Source organism: Mustela nivalis (genome assembly GCF_964662115.1).
Source record: "Mustela nivalis genome assembly, contig: HAP1_SCAFFOLD_2435, whole genome shotgun sequence".
Classification (NCBI taxonomy): domain Eukaryota; kingdom Metazoa; phylum Chordata; class Mammalia; order Carnivora; family Mustelidae; genus Mustela; species Mustela nivalis.
The window spans coordinates 1-15963 of record NW_028134230.1 but is presented as its reverse complement, the minus strand read 5'-3'; the positions used below and the strand labels follow the sequence as shown (position 1 = coordinate 15963).

Below are 15963 nucleotides of genomic sequence, written 5' to 3'. Positions count from 1 at the left end.
ACACACCAGCTCCGTGTGAGGAGCTTCCTACGTGGGGGCAGGTGGGTCTGCCTCAGATGAGGTGAGACAAGGGAAGCAGAGGCATGTGTGTGCACACGTGTATATGTTGCTGTGTGTGGGCTTGTGTGTGGAAGAGACAGACCGGGAGCGAGGGAAGCAGGTAGAGGATTGCAGGCGCTGCTGGAGGTGGAGGAGGGCCCAAGGGGCAAGGGCACAGTTGTGTCTGGACTCCTCGGAGACAAGAGAACACACTTGTCTGGGGAGCACGGCCCCGAATTTAGACCTCGTGACTCCAGAGCTACAAGAGAGCGTGTGGTGACTTTTCCCGGTGGCCGCGGGAAACCCGTTAGAGGCATGAGAGCCTGCCTCTAGTTCAAGAGGGAGACGGGCTGTGAGCAGTGCGTCTCGGTGCTGACCGTGACCTCAGGGTGACGTGGATGGCAGTGGACTGGAAGCCACCATCCACTCTGAGTGTTCAGAAATAGCTTTCCACCGTGCGGTCCCAGTTTCCGTCTCCTGGAATGAAGAGCAGACATCAGACTTAAACTAATTCCTTCGCTGGCGGACCATCACGGGCTGGCCTCACGAGGTTCTCCGCCACGTGGACAGTTTCCATGAGACCGGGGGAATGGTTCTTGTGGGCTGCCCACTCCTGGACGCCCCCAGAGCCTTTGTGTGCTGGTCACCCACTGGCCTCCAGCGCTGGAGGCTCGCCCCAGCCCGTACATGTCCTACACTCCAGGGTGCCTGGTGGGGGTGGGGGTGCATCAGCTGTGCTCAGGGAGCGGTTGCCCCATGGTTTGAGCAGGGGATGTGACTGGCCACCAAGGACCTACTTCCCTGAGAAAGGAGGGTCCTCCATTGGGCAAAGACTGTCAGTGATCTTTGCTCATCCAGGTGCTAAGGTCCTGCATCTCAGAGAGCAGCTTGGAAGGATCTAGGGCAGGTGGCGCACCCACCGCATGAGCTTCTATGGTGGCCTAATGGCACGTGTTTCTGCAGTTCAGGACTAGGGACTGTGCACCTGCTGCAGGCCATGCCTGGGGCTTGACAAAGCCACCGGCCTCAGGGAACTCCTTGTTTTGAGAAAAAGCTGATCTTTGCATGGTTTGGGCTGCAGGCCCAGCTCAGACGGGTGTGGAGGATCACAGGCAAGGGAGCGTCGCCATGGACGCGGGGGGTCTCTCAGAGGAGCTGTGTCTCCCACTCGTGCAGGAGAACCAAGGAGGGGCTAGACACTGTGACATTCCAGTGGCTTTGGGGCCATGAGCTGGGGTGCTCCTTTGGGTCTTTCTTGCTGTGTGGACTGAGAATCCCTGGGGATGAGAACTCTGTCTTTTGCTCTTTCTTGCCCCTTGGTCCTGAGGGGATGACCAGCAGGCCGGCAGGACCAGCACCAAGAACGTAGTCTTCCTCTCCGTCCTGCTTCCCCAGGGCTGGGCCCAGGTCCTCATGTCCAGGGCAGGAGCTTGCCCTGGCCTGGGGCTCCCCGGTCGGTCCTGGGGATGGCGTGCATGGTGCTGGGGGAGAGGCCTGGCAGCATCTGATTCCTTCGTCCCTCCCTCCGTGCTCGAGGGCTGCATCCCGACCACAAGCCTGGGAAGCTGTTCAGATGGTTTGGATGTGGAGACCGAGGCTTCCTTGGAAGGAAGGGCCGCATCCTCGACCCAGTGAGGCCATGTTCTCTCTGACCTCTGCGCCATCTCGCCCGGACCTGAGCATGCTCCCAGGATCCAGGAGGTGTCCATGGCCCGGTCACTCTGTCTGTTCCTTGATGAGCTCCTGCTTTGAGGGCTGCAGAAGGTTCTGGCCAAGAAGAGGACATCCCCATCAGAAGGACAGCTGCCCCCGGTCTCCCACCTCCTGGGCCTTCCTGGTTGTCTGTCCTTTCTGCTGCCGGAGGAGCTCAGAGCCAGCAAGGCATCAGCTGCTGGGGCGCTGGCTCAGGTCCCAAGAAGGTGGTGTCTCTATGAAGTACGGGACTGTCCTGGCACCTGTCGCATGCAGGGCAAATTCTAGGTCCCTTGTCCAGGCGGTGAAGATGCCTTTCTTCCAGGGCTGGGCTCTTCTGGATATCCCTCTTCCCTGCATCCTGCGTGACGCATGGAGGGCTGGTCAGGCGCTCTGGTGCTGTGCAGTTTGGGACCAAACTCGCGTGCGCTGTTCTCGGCCAGAGCCAACCCCTTCTCCTCCATGTAGGGCCAGCCCGTCTCAGGACCGCGTTGCACAGCGCTTTGCTCGACCCAATGCAAACACGTCTTGTTCCAGTGGTTTGCCTTGCAGCCCATTCCTCACTGGTCAGAACCTTCTCTGAGGATGGCGAGCGTGTCACATCAGATTCTCGCATGCTCCGTCCTGGCACAGGAACGCTCACGGTATCCCTGGGAAGAATGGGTAGCATTCGGCGCCTGCTGGAGGGTTTGAGAGCACGTCTGTGAGGAGCTGCCCTGTCCCAGATAAGCTCAGGACCAGAAGGGGGGCCAGAGGTGCGGGGGATGGGGAGCCTCGGACATTGCTGGCGGTGGCCTGGTGAGGAGCTCCCGACTTAGCAGAGTCACAAGGACTTGTGAGTCCCTGGCTCTGGTCCACACCAGACCTTGAGAAAGCTTTTCTCAGTTGGTCAAGTCCCTGCTGATAGAGTCCACAGCGTGGAAAAGATCAAATTCTGGTGGAGAAGGTGAGCACCAAGAGTGGTACACGTCATGACAGAGGGGAGTGCAGGCCCCTGGGCACAGGCCACGGAGCTGAGGACTGCCATGTGACATAGAGAGGGTGAGAATCTTCAGGGCGACTCCTGAGTAATCAGAGAGGGCTTCCTGGTGGAGGTGACCCTAGCACAGTCTCAAGGACTTCATCATCAGTGGCAGTCGTACAAAGGGAAGAGTGTGTCGTGCACAGTACTGACAGAGGCCGCTGGCATGAAGTCCCCGTCCCGTGTGGTGCAGCATGGTGTGTGGAGAACTCGCACATCGTGCTGCAGTTGGAGCCCGACATGCTTGCTGGAGGGCGGTTCGGAGGGGTTGCTGAAGCACCAGAGGAACATGTTGGGCAGGAGTCAGGGAACATTTAGGGACACATCCACCTACAGAAATCTCGAGGCCTGGTGAGAGCTGACGCCCCTCCCATGCTCCTCACTGAGCAAGCAGGTGGGACCCACCCGGGCCCTGGAGGACAGGCCTCATGTGAGGCTCCCTTCTGTCTTTGGGCCATCCTGAGATCCTGGGGCGCAGAAGGGCAGGTTGGAAAAGGCATGAAACAGGTCAGGCCAGGGAGGCTAGCCCTGTGATTCCTGGGTCCAGCCAGCAAGGTTGCCTTGGGATGTCTACCCTCCCGACTGCTAGAGAGCAGTGTTTGTGGTCCTGGTCCTTGGGCAGGGTCCTGCTTGGTGCCCCACGTCCACCTGCTGTTCCCTTGGGCTCCCAGTCTCATGGACACCAGCATGCACCTGCTCCATCCTCCAGCCAGGCAGCCAGAGCTGACTCAGGGTCTGCTCCACAGCAGGTGTCAGGCCAAGAGGGAGCGTGAGCTCCTGTGCTCCTGCATGGGGATCCGGGCATGGGCGTGTGGGTGGGTCATGAAGGAAATCGTTCTCGGACATGCCCAGTGCCACGCTGGGAGCCCTGTGCCCTCTTCATGCTGTCTTGGACGTCAGCATTCATCGGCAGTGTAACTGTCGCCCTAGGTGGAGCTCCTTTTTGCAGTACACAACCGGAACAACCACACAGGGTGGCCCTGATGAGGTGCTTGGCCTTGGCAAACTGTCTGACCTCTCGAAGCCTCTCTCTCTTTTGTAAGATGGGAGTAGTAAGAACACGCCCTCAGAGTGCTATCGTGACTCCTGTGGGCTCTGGAATAAGCCACTAGTAAGCAGGCGTGGTATCATCGTGGCCACCCTTGTCCTGTTCAGAAAGGTGGGCCAGGCTCGCATGGCCTGAAGTCACACAGCAGCAAAGGGCAGAGTCGCATGGGCTCAGACCTCCAGAGTCTGAGGGACTTCGTGCTTCTTCCCCTCAGTTTCTAGGCAGAGGACAGGTGAGGGGGAAAGGGCCACCCTGGAGCTCCGCGGGGAGGGGCTGGCACCGCCGTGGATTGGACCGCAGTCACAGGAAAGGAAAATGAAGTGACATTCCCCAAGCGTGGTCTCTCTTTTTCCAATTCAGCTTTGTCTGTAAACAGCCAGTATCGTCATCCCAGGCCGGGGGGACCCGGGTCTTTAGGAACCTCTATCACCACGACAGAAATCTCAGCCCTGGCAGAGACACTGCTCCAAATCACACTGCACACTCCCACCCCCATCCTGGGCGTGTGACTCTTATTTGAAGAGTTGATTGGGAGGCTTTGCAGCCCCGTGAAGAGATGTTTTGTCCCGCATCCCATTAAGGGTTTACTCAGCTGGCTGGAACAGCAGGAACAGCCACGGGGCAGCCAACCCCGTGACGGGCAGATGGCTCCCGTCACATCGCAGCTTCACGAAGCACCTGCAGTCACCGTGCAGCTGGTGCCACTGTCCAGGGCGATCCGGGTCCCTGTCTGTGTACCGCCTGCATGGCCTGCCCACCCCAGGGCCTTTGCTAACCATCTGCTGGCTCCAGTGCTCCACCCGGCACCCCTGCCTGCATCTCAAGCCCACTGCACTCAGGAGCACCAGGTTCTGAAGTCCTGGCCCCTCCACCTAGTAGGCTATTCTCCACCAGGGCAGCGGTGTCTCCCAACCTGGGCCAGAGTGAGCCAGGGTCGTTCCGCATGACAGGGAGCCAAGCCGGGGCGAATGCAGTGGAAGGACACCACTCAAATCTTACAGAGCCCAGGACAGCCTCTCAGCAGGGAGTGTCAGCAGTGTGGTGGCTGGGAAACACATGCTGTGTGGCGGGGTGGACACAGAGTGCATGAGGGGCAGACCCCGCAGACCAGAGTGAGTGAGCTGGGGAGACCCTGCCGACTAGAGCTTATGAGCTGGGGAGACCCCATAGACCAGAGTGTAGAGCTGGGGAGACCCCCCAGACTAGAGCACGAGAGCTGGGGAGACCCCACAGATGAGAGTGCGTTAGCAGGAGACCCCCACAGACCAGGGTTCGTGAGCAGGGGACCCCACAGTCCAGAGCGCCCAAGGCAGGGAGGTGCTGCAGACCAGGGTGCGTGAGGGGGAGACCCCACAGACCAGAGCGCATGAGCCACGGAAATTCCGCAGACCAGAGTGCAGAGTCGGGGAGACCTCGCAGACCAGAGCTTACGAGCCGGAGACCTTACAGACTCGATCATGTGAGCAGTGGACCCACTAGACCAGGGCTCATGAGCAGAGGACTCTGCAGATCAGTACGGGTGAGCCAGGGTCCCTACAGACCAGAGACCGGGAGCCCAGGATACCCCGCACACCAGAGTGCATGAGCGGGAGACCTCACAGACAAGAGCACGAGACTGGGTGAACCTGCAGACCACAGTGCATGAGAAGGGGAATCCCTCAGACCAGAGCGTGTGAGCCCGGAGACCCCGGAGACCAGAGCGCTTGAGCTGGGGACCCCGCAGACGGACTGTTACAGCAGGTGCCTTCCACGCACATGCTGTGTCCCACGTGGGCCCTCCCTGCTGTCCATGGGTCCATTCTTCTACACCCTTAAGTCCAGAGCAACCCAAGGGGCAAACGGTTGTTTTTACCAACTACCCCCCCCATTTCACGGGGAGGCTGGGACTCAGCCCCTCAGTACCCACGAGACTCTAACAAGCTGCCCGCTGCCCCTTAAGTGTCCGTGGGGCATCCGGAATCAGTGTCCGGGGGGGCCGTATGTCCATGCGCGAGGCGAGGCCACAGCAGCCACTCAGGCCAGGCTCTGAGGCAGGGTCTGTCTGGCCCTGCACAGCCGCTGTGGCCCCAGGGTCCGTGGTTATGGCTGCGTCCCTCCATCTGTCTCTGTGTCCGTGTGTCCTGTCCTGTGTGTGTGTATCTGGAAAGGACGCTTGTGTCTGGGTTGGGGGATGATCCAGGACCGTCTCATGTTGAGATCCTTCGTTTATTTACATTAGGCAAGACCCGTTAAAGGTATCCGCCACAGGTTGCAGAGTCGCGAACGCAGACGTGCCTCTCTAGCAGCCACTGTTCAGCCCCTTCCGGACCGCGATGTCTGACGCAGTGAGCGCGGTCCTAAGAGTAAAAGCGCCACCACTCACGGGGAACGAGAAATCTTAGAGGAGGCACTTGTGCACGTGAGAGGGGCTGGATGACCCACGGGAAACACTGCGGGCTTGGCTGGCCGCGGCCCGTGGGAGTACCCTGCACTCCAGGCAGGGGGAGTATAGGCTGTCCGTGGCTGGGGGCTAAGTGTGCAAGGTTACAGGCCCGGCACGAGGTGTGCTGACCTTCCCACCCCTTCGGCAGGGCGCAGCCCTGGGACTGGCTCAGCGGGCGGGTAGAGTGCACCTGACGTTCAGTTAGGGCTGGGATGAGTCTGGCAAGAGCACGTTCACATACACTGCTGGTCACCACAGCACATGGCAGAGAGAGAGGAGGAGGAGGACCCGGCTGCCCGAGGCAGGTTCCTGAAGGCACGTGCCCCGCAGAAGGGGCCTACAGGCTGAGGGACATAGAGGCTATGGGGAGCCATAGGTTCAGGGGGAGGGACCGCCTGGGAGGAGGCAGGGTGGGGGCAGGGAAGGGCTCAGAAAGGGGAGGAGGAGGAGCAGGTAGGAGGAAGTGGTACCTGGGGCGCTGGGAGCAGAAAGCATGGCAGGAGTGAGCTGAGCGCATGGCCGGGGCTGGGTACGCAGGTGGGGGCTCAAGGTCTGGTCAGCGGGCAGGTTGGTGGCTTTGCGGATAGTCTCCGGCTGTGCTCGCCATCGGGCGTGGCCCAGGGGAAGGACCTTCATGGATGGAACGTGATTTAGGGGGTGTCTGCTCCCTTGGGGAGTGGCAGGGTCCAGGAGACCCTGGGCTCTCCACTCTCCAGCAGGTGCAGGCATGAACACAGAGCAGAGGGAACTGGGCGGCCAGAGGGATGGTATGCGCAGCGCCCCAAGGGAACAGAAAAGAGGAGCCTGACTCGCAGGGGGCAGAGCTGGGCGTCGAACCCAGGGAGACCTGAACCCAAAGCGCCCATCTGCACCCCACACTGCGCCGCCTCCTGGTCATGGAAGGCTGCAGGTGGGAGAGTGGGTTGGTGGGGCCGGCCACCTATGCGGATGCACAGTTCTGCTGGAGGTGGGGTGTCGGTGCCCTGACGGGCCTGCCCCCTTCAGACCCACAGAAGCATAAATGAGCTCAGCTCGCTTTGACGCTGGTCTCGGCTCCCAAAGACCCGTCAGCTCAGGGGAAACTGAGGCAGCGTGACCCTTTGTCCTGCCGTCACAAGGCAGGCTTCCCCGGAGCATGCTCTGGCTGGTGGGGCAGGCAGCGGTCCCCACCTCCTTGGTCGAGCGCCAGAGACCCAGGGAGGCCAGGGCGAGGCTGACTTAGAGTCCTCAGATGCTCTGAGGGCCCCAGGCAGGGCGTGCCCTTCCCGCCCCCCCCATCCTGTTTCTTCGCCCCAGGGAGTGTTTCCCAGCCCATTATCACATGAGTGCTTGGCTGGGTCACCCTTTGTCAGGGCAAACATCAGGCATGTGCTAATGGTCCCCTTAACCATGGCCAGTTGGGTCTTAATGTCTGTTCAATGACACCTGCTATGAAGGCTCCCATAACGGAGCTCTTAATGGCAGACGAGGGGCTGTTAGACCTCGGACACTTAGCCCACAGCCATGGACAGATCCCGGAGGGCAGCCTGCCCCTCCAGAGGGCCGAGGGGAGGGGCTTGGGGGAGACACCTAGAGCCCCCCTTGTTCTGCTGGGCCCCTGAGAGTGGGAGACACAGAAGTGGCTCTGGGGGGATGTGGCCAACACCAGAGCCCATCCCGGTTTCCTGTACAGACCACTGACCTGCGCTCAGAATGAACACCAAGCACTCTGTTTCCCGTGTGGGGTTGGGGATAAGAAATACCAGGGACGGGGAGCGGGAGACGGGTCCCTCCGTGCCGGGTCCCTCCCAGCAGCAAGCAGGTCCCTCCCTGCCCTCCTGCCCCAGCCTCAACCTCCACACTCGGGTGCGGGGCAGAGACGGCTTGCAAGGGTGCGTGGGGACGTCACCGGCCGGCACATCCGTTCTCAGACGCTCTCTTTGTCCTCACGCCTCCCCGCTTGTGGTACCGAGGCGCGTCCAGGCAGCTGGTGCCCGCTTGCTCCTGGGGCACCTGTCCCCCTCGGGAGGAGGGGTCTCTAGGTGTGGGGATCGTTGGTCACACACGAGTAACTGGAAGCCTTCCACGATGAACAGAATGTTCCCTGTGCTTGACAGGTGTGTGGTGGGACCAGAGGCCGAAGCGGTTAGCACAGCCGGCCTGCTGGGCTCTCTCAGACGGGAGCACACCCGGGAGTTTGCCAGTGGCCAGGGAGGTACGACGCTCCATGAGGACGGGACGGTGTGTGGAACAAGGGGTCACAGGAGGGCACCCACGTCCCATGGACGACAGGACAGGGAGCTCCCGAACGCCCTCTGAGGGGGCGCGCAAAACTGCGGCTGAACACCCAGCATCTTCCTCGAATACAATTAATTCTTTCCATCAGCAGGGAAGTTAAAACATTTTTATATTGAAGTTAACAAGAATATATCACAGTAAAAAAGCAAACATTGCATGGTTCTTTTTTTTTTCTTAGGATTGAATTTTTGAAAGTGAGGTATGTTTTGTGTCTCCCCAGGCCTTGCTGAAATGTCCGTGGCAGTGTCGGCACTCGGGCCCGAAGGACGGGAACGTCAAGGGGCTACTGATGGTGAGGGGTCCCTCCGGGAGGTTCTCATCTGGGAGTGAGCTGGGAGCAGACCCCCATTGGAAATAAGCGAGGCGGACGATTCGTGCAGGACGGAAGCCAGGGCTCCGGCTTGGATCCTCCTGGAACGGCCAATGTAGAAGCCCCGTGGAGGGCAGGACAGCTGGGAGGAGCAGAGGGGTCCGCCTGGAAAGACCTCTGAGGCTCAGAGCCCGTGGCACTGGCTGGGACTGCAGACCCCGTGAAGCATCTGGCGTCCGCACCCGCTCACCACGCCACCGTCCTGGGTGCTCACGGCATCAGTAACCACACAGTGCGGCCCCAAGGAGTACTTCCTGCACACCTTGCAGTCTGTGGGCTCACACTGTCCAGAGCACGTTCACCCGTGAGACAGCTGCTGAAGCAAGAGCTGTCTGGAACTAAGTAGAACACGGCTGACAGGTGCCCAGGAGCACGTCCGGAGCCCAAGGCCCCTCCAGCCCGTCACTGTCCCCTTGGTCCCACGTGGTCAGAGGTTCCATTCAGGTGTTTCTGGAGAGAAGGCAAATGAGCAGCGTCTCTCGCGAAACTTTGTCCTTTTACTCAGAAAGGAATGCGCTCACCAAAATTTCTATCTGTGCTCACGGACAGGAACCGGGGCGCGTGGCCCACGTGGCCACAGGGAGCCTGAGAAGGTGAGCCATCATCAGGAAGCATGGCCGCCCCAACAAGCTCAGGGTCCTCTCAGGGAACAAGGGGGTATGGTGGACATGTGTTGGCTGACATGGCTGTCCCCACCGTCCTGGGATGTGATGACCATTTTCATTTTCATAATTTGACGGAGGAGGAGATTAAGGGACAGGCAAGCCAGGTCATTTCTTTCCTGAAGACTACCTAATAGACGGGGAACCGTATCTCTGTGAGACCATAGGCAACCTGAGAGCAGGACTGTGTGTTTGTCCTTTGCCCTGTGTAGCTGTGACCCCATCACCAGACAGAATGTCACTTGGATCGATGCCTGATCGAATGCCTCGTTGATGGCCCAGTAAAGTCCCGTGCATGTCTCAGGCTTCCCCGTCCTCCCTCTCAGAGGAAAGAGTTCCAGAAACCTCCCCATGCCGGCATGCAGTTCCTCTGGGCCCAGGCAGCGTGGGTGTGCCGGGAGGACCAGTTTCGGCCGACTGCCATCCCAGCCACGTGCAGCTGAGCTCACCAGGACCAAACAAGGCCCGAAGTGTCTCAAGGAGTGTTTTTAACAAGTTGTAAATAATATCTCACCAAGTCCCATCGCTGCCTAGAATTGATGCAGCTGGTGAGAAGTAGTCATGATCCCGTGAATCGTTTGTCCATTTACAAGAACATTTCATTCACCTCCTTCCAGAAGGATGCACAGAACACGCTTTAAAAGAAGGCGTAACTGGTACTGACATATGGGAAGGCTGTGTTGCATTCCAGTTCCTCACTGGCTCATGCGGTGTGTGCAGAAGAAGGGATACTCGTAATTACTGGGGATTTTTTTAAAAAATAGAGATAATTTGTCTTTAAGAAGAAACACGGGCATCTGCAGAATGATGACTTTGTCTCCCCGTGGTCTGCTCTTGGGTCAGAAACTTGGCCGGTACCCTGCCATGTGATTGCTGGCTTCTGGCCCTGCTCTCTCACTCTCGAAGAAAGGGCGTATGTCTCAGCCTCCTGCAGAACCACCCCGCTCTTGCCTCTTGTCGCCCCTGCTAAGGCTGAGCATGGATCTCCGTATGTTGGCACGTGAACTAAGGAATAAGCCTCTGGAAGAAAGTCAGAATCTCTCTCATGGGGAAGTCTTTCCTGCTACAGCGAGCATCCCTATGACAGTTGGGCTTAAGGAGGAAGGGGGGGAGCTTGGATGACCAGGGTTGCACCAGCCCGCAAACAGAGCAGCCACGCCATGTAACAAAGCATCCGACCCTCCGTGACTTGAGACAAAGGCTATTTCTTCTCATGACCAGGGCTCTGCGGGTTCACCTCGCTACAGCTGATCTGGGCTACCCTCATTCTGGGGCGGGCGAGCGGGGCATTCTTTAGGCTCCTGAATAGACTTGGGTCTTTTCCTCAGCTTTCTGCAGAGGCCATATCTGAAGTGACGCCTCTGCCTGGTGCATAACCTTCTTGGGGGATCCCAGGAATGAAAGCTTGCCCAACTCCAGGGCACAAGGACGTGGCAAGCCTCCGGAGGCATTGCATCAAGAATAGCTCATTAGCCCAGACAGGTCACATGGTCCACCCATGTGGACCACCATGGTGCACCTCCCTCCCAAGGGCAGGGAGGGAGCAGGGCCTGGCCATGGGGCTCTGGGGATGGGGGAGGGGCTGTGGTGCCTGGGAAAGGGCTTTAGGGTGGGGTGGAGGGGCTGTGGTGCCTGGGCAAGGGCTGGGGGGAAGGGCTGTGGGGTGGGGGGAGGGGCTGAGGGCCTGGGAAGGGCATGGGGCCAGGGGTGGGGCTTTGGTGCCTGGGAAGGGCTCTGGGGATGGGGGAGGGGCTGTGGTGCCTGGGAAAAGGGCTGTGGGGTGGGGGGGAGGGGCTGTGGTGCCTGGGCAAGGGCTGGGGGGAGGGGCTGTGGGGTGGGGGGATGGGGCTGGGGGTCTTGGGAGGGGCATGGGGCTGGGGGAAGGCTGAGAAATAAGATCTAGAATGAGGCAGTGAATCCTCCAAACTGGAGATTCAGTCTGTCCCAGAGGAAACCATGGGGTCGTTGGGTGGGGTAGGGGGAGCAGAGAAACGCAGGAGAAGCAGAGGGGACACACGGAGTGGGCAACAGGTGGAATGTGCATGGGGAGGGAAAGGGCAAATATCTCCCAGATCCCCCAAGTCCGGGTTTCTGCCCCAGAAAGGTGAGAGCCACAGGTGTAGGTGGGGCGTTCCTGAGGGACACATTCCACATGTTGCCAAGATCCTCCGAGACGGAAAGGTCCCAGCAGCACCTGCCTTCCCCTGCAGAGAAGCTGTGACCCCTAGTTTCCCCACAGTCAGTCGGTCTGTTAGCAAATACCCCTTGGAGGTCTGGATGGCCGGCGGGCGAGCAGACCTGCACCAGCGTGGGTCTCCTTCCCACCACCCTTGGCTGCCACCCGGCCTCTGTTCCCCGGGCCCCGCTTTTCTGACAGTCTCTTGCCCAGTCACCAAATTGACTTCCCTGTTAGGGAGCAACCAGGTTGCCACTCCTTCAGGAGACTTCCCCTTCCCTGGGATTCTGCTTTGTGGCTCTCATTAGCATTTCCCTCCTGTGCCCCTGAACATTTCTCTTCAGTGTCTCTTCCTGGCACATTCGAACATTCAAGGAGGGGAATGTCAGCAGCAGAGGTGGAGAGAATCACTGAACAGTAAATGCTCCAAAACCTTTTGCCTTGGAAGCGCCGGGAGCCATCTGCTGTGGGGTTGACTGTGGGGCCTGTGCCCCATGTGAGCAGTGACCCCAGTGACAGCCCCCCCAGGCCCCCCCCCGCCCCCGCCTCCTCTGATTAGCAGCATTGGCTGAGTCCTTTGCATTGCCCTTCTGGGCTCCTGGGGGCAGGCCTGCAGCCAAGGGAGCTGGACCACCCAGGGCCTGGCAGGGGGCAGGTTGCTGTCCTACCATACCGTAGGAGGGGAAGGGGGCTCAGGTTTCACCTACAAATTTCAACACCTGCTTCTTCCACAATCAGGGACCTTCCACCTGCCTTTCTGCACGCTCCCGCACTACCCCCTGCACTCCGCTAAATCTGCCCCCGTGCTAGTCTGAGCTCCTGCCCACCCTCTTCCTGCCTCTCCATCACGTGTAAATGCCACCTCCTCCATAAAGCCCTCCCTGATTCCCTGGCAGGAGTCACCCACACTGCCTCTCTTCTGGGGCTTTCATAACAGTGTAACTTATCTCCTTCCCCACCTGACTGTGCTTCCTGGCCATGGGGAATTTGCCTCAAACTTTGCTTTCCTCCAGTACCTAACTAATGATTCCAGTGGAGTAGGTCCTCAGTAAATAGCTGAGAATTCATCAAATTGGGGTGGGAGTGGCAATCGGAGAAGCGACCTGATATGTACTTAAGAGCTCCCGTCCCCGGCTTGTTGCTTTGGAAAAGAGAGTGAAATCGGTTTTTTATTGAATCTGCTCTTTGCAGTGATTTTGTGCTCTTTGTTGGGCCAATTTCAGTTTTGAAGATGAATTATGACAGGCGGGTACCCGCGTGCCTGCATTACCGTGTGCTGACTGTGTCAGTTAGTGGCCGGCATCTAGGAGGGGAGTTTGTTGATGTTTCCATTAGAAAACAAAAAAGAAAGAAACATTAGGATCCATAAAAAACAACGAGCAATGATATTTTCCTTTTTATTGGTTCTTTTAAAACATTCGCTGATAATTTCCCCCATGCCTAATAGGCACATGCTTGTGTCTTTAGGTAAATCCAAAATTTGCAGAAACGCATTCTTATGATTGTTCAGCTTCCTCCCATCGTGAAGCCCAAATGAACAACTTCCCAAGGCAGCAGGCGTGGGTCTCCTGGAGGGCATTGACCCGGCCAAACGGGTCACCCGGGACAGAAGGACTCACCTGAGAGTGAGCACTGACTGTCCAGCTGTCCTCCAGCCAAGGGGGTTTAAACCTGAGAGCATTAAAGGCAGCACAGATGGGGGAACAAAGCCTGGGCTCTGGAGGGAGGGGCCTCCGCAGCCTTCAGGATGCCCACAAGACCCACCCTCCTGTCTGTATTGTGGAGCTGGACAGACCTCTGAGTAGGTGCCGGTGTGTGTGACTTTGATCATGTGTGTGTGAGCGTGAACATGCACATACCCGTGTGTTTGTGTCTGTGTGTTAGTGCATGGGGACATGTGTGTACATGTACACGTGTATCTCCAAGTGAGCATGTGGGTCGTGTGTGTACGTATGTGATCATGTGTGTCTGCCTGTGAGTGTGATCGTCTCTGCATGTGAATGAGTGTATACGTGTCCATAGCTCATGCAACAGAGTTCAGCTCCCAGCCACCTAGTGAACAGAGAAGCAGTTTGCAGAGTCCAGGGTGGGGTGACTTTGAGGGTGATACATGCTGGCTCAGGGTCACTGATAAGGATCTAAAGTTGCCTCTGGGGGGTGCCTGGGTGTCTCAGTCTGTTCAGTGTCCAGCTCTTGATTTTGGCTCAGGTCATGATCTCGGGGTCGTTGGATTGAGCTCTGCATTGGGCTCCACGCTCAATGGAGTCTGCTTGAGATTCCTTCTCTCCCTCTGCCCCCTCTGCATGCACTCTTTTTTTTTTTTTTTTAGAAAATTTACTTTATTGAAATTACATATATATAATATGTCCCATGATATAAAATTCTAGATAGTAGATTTTAAAAAGCATACTGGAAAATATAAGTATCCATTTTCCTATGTATATCTTTTGTGCACTTAGAGATTTTTTCTAGGTTTACATTTTTCTTTATTTTACAATCTGATTCTTACTTGTAGTAAAAACAAATATCATAGACAGGTATACAGCAAAAAGTAATTCCCTTCTATCCATCTCTTTCTCAGATATTGGTAAAATCCTTTCAAACTTTCAAGCACACAAATATATTTTTGTTTTTTACATTCATGGTTTCACATTTATACATGTTGTTCTGTCACTTAATTTTTTCACTGAATGCTGTAATGGAAATCTTTCATGATAGTACAGATAGAGCTACTTAAAAAAAAATAGTTGTATTGCAGTCCTTTATATATCAATAACTATTTAGCTAGTTCCCTCATGAAAACTATTTAAGGTGCTTCCAATATTTTACTAATAAAAGCAATACAGCAATGAACATGCTGGCAGCTTATTTAGAGAAAAGCACTTATTGTATTTACCTGCATATCTTTACACCCCTCTCTTCCTTTTAAAAGATTTTTTTAAAGGACAAGTGAAGTATTAAAAGCAACTAATGGAATATGTAGATACTGTGTGAGTTCAAAGGGGAAAAAAATCAGGGTTTTAGCAAAACAATTTTATTAAGTTACTTGTGTCAACAAACCAGAAAGCCATGTAAAACTAATTTTTTTTAAAGATTATGTCTGAGCTTGGGCAGATGGAAAGTTATCTAGATTGACTGCTCACTCCCTGTGGAATTTTTTGAGGATTCCACTTTATTTCTTAAAACCGTCCATGCTCAGAACTATGTGGTGTAGCTCAGTTCACTTGAAACTATCAGGCTTGTTTGGCAGCAGGTGATGGGCATTTTAAAAATTTAAGATGTTTTCTAACAAGATGCCATCAGCCACAAGGAAGAACCTGGGTTGGTGGGCAGGAGGGCTTTGTTTTGACAAGCCCCAAACTCCATGTACAATAAATACAGGACATGGCTTCATTAGCATATGGTCTTAGGACAGCTGCCCTTTATTTTATACTCGTGACCTTGTACTTTTGAACAGTTGGTGGGTGTTTTCCTTGAATACTTGGTTTTGATGATACTGTTCTAGGCTCTCGTCTAGTTAGGCAATTCTGTGTTCTTCTTGACCTCATAAAAGGATATGACAACTATAAAGTGGTTACACTGTTGTTCAGATTCAGTAAATATTTCAATTAGGGGAGTAAATAATTTTAGACTGGGAGTGTAGCTAACTCTTGCTTTGGGAGTGTGCTCCTTAGTGGAGTGGATCTTGGATGAGGGGTTTTACAAGGAGTGTGTAATGGATATCTGGGCTATCCAAAAAAAGCAAAGGAAATTTCTAAAGTTTTTCTTGCAGCAATGCACTGAAACAGAGGAGGGGTGCAGTTAGGATGCTTGCCTTTCTTATCCGCTGGTGAATTTCGAAGGTATCAGGCTTCCTACTGCTTCTGGCACCTGTTTTCAAGTGTCCCTTTTAAGGATTCAACAAAGTAGTAGAGAGCTCCACCTGACTCTTGTTATCTTCCATTTATTCAACACAGATAATGGGCGGTACCCGCAGAATGTTCTGATCTACTAATAATTGTGTTGTCCTTGATGGGTGTGCTACCCTGATAGATTGGGAATTTCTAGTTTATGGCATAATTTCTCCTTAATTTTGTCTCAGGCCTTGATAAAACTTAGCTAAAAACATATGAGTGAGTTTTTCTCCGCCAAAAATTCCATGCTGCTGGGCCAGGCACAGCCTACTCTGTTTACCGGCAAGACTATGGTCGATGTAGGACTCCCATTCCTTCTGGTTGACCTACAAGACCCAAGACTAATGTATAACCTCCTCGTTC

The 15963-nt window shown here is 55.8% G+C and overlaps 1 protein-coding gene across 1 annotated transcript in view; it reads left to right on the top strand.

Annotated features, from left to right (window-relative positions):
- Positions 1–8964, top strand: part of LOC309858438 (uncharacterized protein) — a gene marked incomplete at its 5' end in the record, with an annotated part of 35868 nt that extends 26904 nt beyond the window's left edge. The window contains 2 exons of the mRNA XM_082751132.1: positions 8319–8416; positions 8720–8964. Of these exons, the coding sequence (XP_082607258.1) occupies positions 8319–8416; positions 8720–8829 (208 nt within the window). The 3' untranslated portion in view covers positions 8830–8964. The remainder of the gene's footprint in view (positions 1–8318; positions 8417–8719) is intronic.
- Between the last annotated feature and the right edge of the window lie 6999 nt (positions 8965–15963).